Source organism: Octodon degus, unplaced genomic scaffold (assembly GCF_000260255.1).
Source record: "Octodon degus isolate 3935 unplaced genomic scaffold, OctDeg1.0 scaffold00077, whole genome shotgun sequence".
Classification (NCBI taxonomy): Eukaryota; Metazoa; Chordata; class Mammalia; order Rodentia; family Octodontidae; genus Octodon; species Octodon degus.
Window position 1 is genome coordinate 3,988,826 of NW_004524653.1, and position 7,928 is coordinate 3,996,753.

Consider the following 7,928-nt stretch of genomic DNA (forward strand, 5'->3'; position numbering starts at 1 on the left):
TAAATATATACACACTTTTTAGTAAAGGACAGTGTTAGTGTGAAGCGCGTGTACAGCAGCAGCTGCACGACTATACATTCTAGAGGCTTCCACCGGCCTTAGACGGCAGCCAGAATCAGACATGCCAACAACAGGACACAAAGGCTAAGTTTTCTACAAATGGACATTGCAACATGTATTCCAAAAATACTGAAACATGGAACACTGCTTAACTGATTTTAATAACATGACATCAAGCCCCTAAAATTGACATAATCATTATGCAAAATACATAGCTGAATACTGACTTCTTTTAAAAATATAAAATAAGCAAAGACATGTGAAAATAGGCAAGTTTCCATTAAATAAATGAAAATTTTAAAAAAAGAAACTTTTCTTTTTCATGTCATTTGAAGGGAAATTATCATTTTAAACAATATTCAAGTTTATTAAACAAATTAAAAAATGAGTTATAAAATGTTTAACTTTCATCAGCTTCAAGGTTTATGTTGCTGCCAAATTTCGCATATAACTGAACTTTCAAATCTGCTAACACCCGCTGAATGGATTCGACTCTGGACTCTAAGGCGTCGATTTCTTCTTGCAAATTTTTCTGGGGAAAAAAAAAAGTTTAAGTTAGTTCTACTCAACTGGATGACTTCTGAACAACTGTGTTTGAACTAATATGGGGAAAGAATTTTCTCAACTCAGGCAACTAAATAGCAAGGATCATTAGCTCTAAGACAAACAATGAACATTTTTAATTCAGATCCATATTTATTTATCATAGAAAAATTCACAGTGTTTTTTCCATTTGTGCTGATCTAACAACCATTATCACACTCTAAGAAGGAAGGAGCCACACACACGGGCTTCTCTAAACAGCTCATCATGGCTGGGCGAGCTTCAACACAGCCTCTCCTAACTTCCCACAGAAATAACTATGCAGCCTGGCAAGCACAGGGCCTGAGTTCAATCCCTAGTACAAAAATAAATGAAAATTCAGAAGAAATGATAAAAATTCAACTCCACCAAGCATTAGTAGTAACAACTTACAGTGAAAATCTGGCAGAAATTTTCACTAACGCTAAGGCCACTGATCGTTGGAAAAAGTCCTTCCTTCCTAAGACACAGCTTCGCCCACAGGACAAGTTGCCTAGGTACAAAGAATCTTCCAAAACATAACAAAGAAATGAAAATCATACAAATCCTACCCACTAAGATTAGGAGCAAAAGAATACTCAGCATCGGCAATGTTTCTCTTAAAAACCTGGCCAACAGTCAGGCGTGGTGGGACAGGCCTCTAATCCCAGCGTGAGGGAGGCCGAGGCACGAGGATCGCCTTTAGATTACAGCCACCCTTGACTATATGGTAAAACCCTGTATTTAAAAAAAAATAATCTGGCCGACATACATGGCCCCAGCCCAGCGTGCAGGCAGTCATCCAGGGCAGGGGTGCCACAACAGCAGCACCACAGCAGGCTGCGCGTCATCGCTGGACCTCCAGAAGGCTCGCCAGCGCTAATGGAGCAACTTGTCAGAAATACAGATTCTAACCAGGCATGGTGGCGCGTGCCTGTAATTCTAGCACTCGGGAGTTTGACACAGGAGGATCTCTTCAAGTTCGAGATCAACCAGGGGGCTATCAAAGTGAGCATAAGGTCAGCCCAAACTGCCCAGCAAGGCCCTGTCTCCAAAAAAAGAGAAAAAAAAAAAAAAAATTACAGATTCTGGGACACCCCCGAGACCTCTTGAATGAGAACTTCTCTGGGTTGGATCCAAAAACCTGAGTTTGTGGAAAGCCCTGAGGGTGACAGTGATGGTTCCTACCTAAATGTCCCCCACCAAAGCCTCCTGCGCTCACAGGCAGAGCTGTGGGGGGAAGCCGGGTCACAGGTATGTGACCCTGGGATTAAGAGCCTGTGGTCATTAAATTTCTCAGCATGGTTCCGGGTGTGGACAACAGAAGCCCCACCCTGGCTCTGGGCAGCACCAATCCATAGGGCTGTAGCCTGGATGGAGTCCAAAGGGAGCACGCAGGCAGGCGGGCGGGCGGGCGGGCTGCTGCTGCTGCTGCTGCTGCTGCGCCTGCTGCTGCTGCGCCTGCTGCTGCTGCTGCTGCTGCTGCTGCTGCGCCTGCTGCTGCTGCGCCTGCTGCCTCCTGCCCGCCCTGCCAGGGACTGTTTCATCTCGACCAAGCCTAACCAACCACCGCCTCGAACCCAGGCTATTATGGACTGAAGCCTCCACAAACTATGAGCTGAAGTAAACCTTTCTTCCCTTACTGTACAGATGTTGGGTCTCTCATCTCAGCAATGAGAAAAGTAATGCCAACAGGATCCTAACTCTGATGTGTACTACAAATGTGAGAACCGCTGTTACAAGACAGAAAAACAAATAAATAAAAAATATAAAACAGAAAGCTGCTAGAAAGTAGGTAAGACTTTTACACCCAGATTACCCAATGTACAAACTCCCCGATTCACAAACATCCGAGCAGCAGTTTCACAGGCCTGAACAGACCACGCGCCGTGTACACAGGCCGCAGACACGTGAGGGTTGCAGGCCTCTGCACAGCTGTGCCCACCGTGCATGCAGTGTGTGACCAGTGCACAGGGCAGGCTGTGCCAGAGCCCCGGAGGGCAGGAAGCAAGAGGAAAAGCAATGGGTGGCATCAAGGAAGCGTAACACGACGTACACTGTGTTCTTGGGTCCAAGTCGTGAGAGATTCACTTGTCGCACTTACAATGAGTGCGACTTAGAATGTTCTCCTGGAAGGAACTTGATTGTGAGTGGTGGACACGCTGCACGAGAAGCTAAGAAAGTAGTCTAAAACCACAAGCCTCCTCTCATCCCTCAGCCCTCGAAGTGCCCAAAGCTCTAGGAAGGAGCGCGCAAACGGCAGCCTCAAGTTCCCAGCTACAAGGTCTCACGGGAACACAGGCATGCAAACTCACGCACACATGGCCCTGGCATAGTACTGTGGCAGAACTACGTGGCCCCCAAAGGCCCGCTTCTCTGCACTCCAGCCCTTCACCCAGCTTGCTGTCCCCTAAGTCGGCACACAGCACAATTTACCCAAACTCAACGGACGGGGCAGCCCAGGATCCAGCACAGCCTCAGACGTCCCCCAGCGGCTCCAGCAAGTGAGGCTCTGGGTCCTGTCCCTGCACCGCGGTCCCCTTACAAGCCCTTATACACGCTGCTTGTTCTGAGTGGAACCCAGGCTCCCTTTCTGACTGGCACCCACGAACTCTGTGGCTGTTCTGCTGTCACTCCCCCAGTGGCCCTCTCCAGCCCTGCTGTCCTCACCAGGACAGTCGCCCTGGCTTTCCTGAAGGCCCCTCCTTCCTGACACCACCTCCTACTCCTGCACAGTTTCTCTCCTTTAATTTTCTCTTTGCATCGAGGCTACATGCTCCATGGACACCGGAAGCAGGCATTCTGTTGTCCCTACAGCCCTTGTACAAGGCACAACCTGACCCCGGCAAGCACTCAACAGACACTTCTGGAATGAAGGAACAAATGAATGACCAAACTAAGGCCAGTGCTTACACAGATACCGTTATGGTTGTGGCCAGATGTCCCCCAAGTTCTCGTGTCATCACAGGGCATTGTAGGAGGTGGCTGAATCTAGATGTGTGATCGATTCACAGTGCAGTGCTGGGATTAAGGGCAGGTGGCTGCTGGACCACTCACCGGATGGACTGCACTGCGCTAATCCCGGCAGGCTGAATATGATAAAGGGACTAAAAGAGATTTGTCTCAGTCTCTTGTTGCGTGTGCCGTTTTCCGCCGCCATGAGCTGTTGCCCACTGCCATGCCACCCTGCCTTGGGGCCAGCTGATTATGCAAGGAAACCTCCACGAACCGTGAGCCAACCTGACCGCTCACCCGCTAACTTGGGAGTCAGTGTTTCTGTGGTGGGCAGGCTTTCACGATAAACACGGAAGCCATAACCTGCACTGGAACACTTCTAACAGGAACAGAGCATTTTGATATGAATAAAAAATTAAATCACAAAATCTGACTAAGAAAGAAATGACCTAAACACAATAGACACGAAGGCTTCTGCACGGGAAGATCTTGCAGTAGCGGGGTTATTCTTCCCAAGGCTTATTAGAGGGGGCGGCATGCACAGAGCGCCTCAGGACATGTTCAGTGCCTGTGAACTCACACTCAGTGTGGCGGGCAAGCGAACGAGAGTGATTTCCCGTCCCGCCTCGTCACTTGTCTCAAACACTATCTACGAATGAAATTGCCTAGCCCAGTACACTTCAATGATTACTTCATCAAAGCAACTTGCTCAAGTGAACACAGACTTTAAGAAAGCTCACTGTGATATTACTATAGTAAAACATTGCAAACACTTTAATGTGAATAAGCCATAGACAAATGAATGCCCATCAACATGGTATTAAGGATATTAAACAAATCATAGAAAAACGATGCTGTTAAAGCCTATTGGTGGGGGCAGGGACATGGCTCCATAGAATAAGCACTTCCCTGGCAAGCGCAAGGGCCTGAGTTCAATCCCCGGTTCCGCAAAAAAAAAAAGCCTATTGGCTCAGTTACTTTTCTCTCACTGCTGGGACAAAAAACCTGCCACCAAAAATTAAGAAGTTTATTGAAATAAAGGTTTATTTAGCTCACAGTCCGTGGAGGTTTCGGTCCATACTCAGCTGGCTCCAAGGCAGGGTGGCACATGGCAGAGTCCGGAAGAGCCAAAAGGGAGGGGCAGCGGCAGAGGGCAGGGCTCTCCCCCCTTACGCTGGGTTCAGGCTGCCACCCCCGGCAAGTGTAGCACTCACAGCCATAACCCCAGCTCTGGATCACCCCACGACTGCGCGCGGCTTTGGGGGACAAGCAGACCCAAGGTGAAACACCCATGTACCTGACCCCGAAGACTCTCCAGGGTATCAGCTAAACATGAAATGGCAGACCTCCTCCCGCCAGAATGTTAACTGCCCAAAGTGGAAAGCAAAACTTCCTGGAGAAACGGAGAGAGGGCTGACAGAAACATAAGAAAATACACACTACAAATGGTTAGCTCTGGGCAGTGGGATCAGGGAGAAATTTTCTTTTTTATTTTATAATATGCCGTATTTTCTAAACACCTTGAGTGCAGTTCCACAGTCAGGAGACCACTTGGTGCCTGCCTCCCTGGATCTAAGTCCCGCAGCCTCTGCAGGCCGCTACTCCCCATCCTAGGTTGATGCAGTAACAGATCGCGGTTCGGACTGAATACCTTCATGCGGGAAAAGCACCAGGGCCCACGGGGTCCGCGCAGCGGGCCAGCGGCAATGGCTCGCGGCCGCCACTGCTCCACCCACGAGGACAAGCGCGCGTCACCACGCGAACCCACATTTAACACTTAACCCGCCTCCTGCGTACCTTTGCTTCTTCTAGCATTTCCTGTGTTTCTTCTTGAGAATGGCTAATGAACACGTCACCGATCTGATACGGGATCATTACGCAGTCGTCGTCTGCGAGCATGATGTCATCACACGCATCTTCTAAATTCTGGAGCTGCTTCTGCGAACACAAAGCAAGCACTGGAAGCATTCAGAATTCCCTGCCGGAAGAGCCGACTTTCATTTTCGGAAACCCACTCCCCGAGAGCCTTTCGCACCAAGGTCTCGCTCAGGTGGCGCTTCCCAGGGACCGCCTTCGCCAGCACACTGTCCTGCAGGCTTCTTGGCCTGCTAAGGCCCCGGGCGCTGCGGCTGCTGTGCTCCAGCTTCCCACCCTGTGCCTTTCTACTGCCCACCACAACCACCACCACACACAGTCAGGAAACAACCTATTTCCTCAGTTGTCCTGCCGAGGTGTAAATGAACAGCAACTCTAACTCCACCAATCACATGTGCTTCAGCTGGCCTTCAACGCGGGAGCACTGAGGTGCCTGGGCCTCGGAGGTCCAGGCCTGCGGCGGCTCAGAAGCAGGGGCAGCTCCGCGGAGGCGGCAGCCAGCGTGGACCCGCGGGGACCTCGCAGCTGGGCTTCCCTGCCTCCTCCGGGAGCCCAGCCTGGACACAGGCCCCGCATCGATTCTGTTCTACGTCTCTTGTAAAGGGGCTTTCAACATAACCAGCATGGTAGGCATCGTCAGCAACAGGGCCCAGGGGAGGACAGCTGCTTGTTAGCGGGGTCCAGGGTTACAGAGGTGTAGCACGAAAGCGCTTCTTGTTCTGAAGTAGGACAAACATGCCCAGTACCTTTTTTAGCTCTATTTCTTCCTTTAGCTCTGTGATTCTACTCGTGTTCCGTGCAAATTTGTTTATCTTTTGTTGATCTTCAAAAGTGACATTCACATCTTCTGCAGCCTAAAAAAGATTTTCATATTTGTAAATGTTTAGTGCGGAAGCTGCCCGTTGGCTATTACTAAGATATTATTACTATTATCTTAAGAATATTATCTTATTATTCACATAACCCAGATCACTTGCCCCACAGCCAGGCGTCCCAGGCTCCTCTGCAGAGTAACGCAGCAAACCCTTCAGTCATCCCTGCTGCACGAGCTTCATCTCTGCTCACAGATCGACAATCCTTTCCTACAGCCTAAAGGATAATTCTTATACTACTAAAAAATTCAAATATAGATACATCCTAAAAAGATGGAAGTTGGCTGACCTTGGGCTAAGAGCACCATTTTCCAAGTCAGAACACTGTTTCAAGATAACCCTGGGGGCCGGGGAGATGGCTCAGTGGAATAAGCGCTTCCCTGGCAAGCGAAGGGCCTGAGTTCAATCCCCGGTTCCGCAAAAAAAAAAATAAAAAAAGATAACCAGGAAGCAAAAAGTTAGTGGCCAATTAACGTTTGCAAACGCTTCACACTAGGTTATCTTCTTCTAGAGACTTAAAGTTTGTGTGAGTCGGCTGTAGTGACCGGAAGTCTGAGTCCCTGTTGCCTCCAGCCCGGCTGAGAAGCTCGCGAGAGGAGCACTGGGCACGCCAGTGCTTACACTCAGGCGCAGTAAAATCACTCTGCAGCGCCCGTGTTAGACGTCGCCAGGTACACAGGACTCACAAGATGAGGAAAATCGCACTTAGCGTCAAATAACCAACGCTTAATAGTTGAGTCTGCAATCTAGATGTGGAATGCCTGCCCGGCCAAGTACCCGTGCAGGCCTAACAATGACAGACGAGGGGGCGGCGCTGCCAGCTCTGCGGGTGCTCCTAGCCGCAGACGGAGTCCCCCAGCACTCCTCCAGATGGAACGATGGGGCGCGGGGCGTACACAATGTGCCCAAAGCCACAAAGATGTTCTATGTATGAAAAAAGAAATTAAATCCCAGGTTCTCCTCAGGTTTCCCCTTATTTATAAAACAGGAACAAAGGGCTTAATAATCAGCTTAAGCTCCAGTCACAGATCGACAATCCTTGCCATAAGTCCTAAAAATTTAGAAGTTGGCTAACTTTTGGCTAAGAACACTTTTCTACACCGCTGTGTATAAAACCAGTCCTTACTGAAGGTTCATCATATACATAAACATTCACATACAATTCATCATATAATAAATGCAGTTTTCCTAAGGATGAGTGGCTCTTCCGCTAGGTGCACGGCAGCCGTCCCCCACCCTCCGGCCTGGATGCCTGTGACTGATAGGTAACTTCACAGCACACCCCCATCTCCCCAGAGGTTGAAAGGCGAGCAGAGCCCAGGGGTCCCAAGGTCGCGGCAGACCCCAGAAGCCAGCCCTCCTCCGTGTCAGACTCTCGGCCCATCCCCAGACCACAGGGTGCCCTCCAGTCCTGCACACCATGAGTGGGACCCGTGGCTGCTCAGCCTTCTAGTTTTTAGGAATATGGAACTGGGGAGCACAGACCTCCACTGAAGAAACCTCAAGAGCACCTTCATGCGGGCGTCTGGGCACGCATGCCACCTCCCCTAGGTGAGAACTGCCGACTCCTTCAGCACACGGAGAACAAAGCATTCTACAGAATCC

At 49.7% G+C, this 7,928-nt stretch overlaps 1 protein-coding gene across 2 annotated transcripts; it reads right to left on the reverse strand.

The window, feature by feature from the left end:
- Positions 1–405: 405 nt before the first annotated feature.
- On the reverse strand, positions 406–6,283 carry Pfdn4 (prefoldin subunit 4). Of its 2 annotated transcripts, none has more exons than XM_023720770.1 (3): positions 6,198–6,283; positions 5,374–5,534; positions 406–592 (listed from the first exon to the last, which is right to left on the reverse strand). In XM_023720770.1, exons 2-3 carry the CDS (start codon positions 5,473–5,475, stop codon positions 461–463), a joined length of 234 nt encoding a protein of 77 aa, XP_023576538.1. In that variant the 5' UTR covers positions 5,476–5,534; positions 6,198–6,283; the 3' UTR covers positions 406–460. The 2 variants fall into 2 exon arrangements, with proteins under 2 accessions (XP_023576538.1, XP_023576537.1); XM_023720769.1 differs by having other exon boundaries at positions 5,374–5,554; positions 6,198–6,279.
- Between the last annotated feature and the right edge of the window lie 1,645 nt (positions 6,284–7,928).

Excerpts from the sequence above, each read along its gene's own strand:
- Pfdn4 (XM_023720769.1), bottom strand. The coding sequence starts at position 5,544 with ATGCTTCCAGTGCTTGCTTTGTGTTCGCAGAAGCAGCTCCAGAATTTA. Across the intron at positions 593-5,373 it reads AAATGCTAGAAGAAGCAAAG|AAAAATTTGCAAGAAGAAAT; the intron begins GTACGCAGGAGG and ends TTTTTTCCCCAG.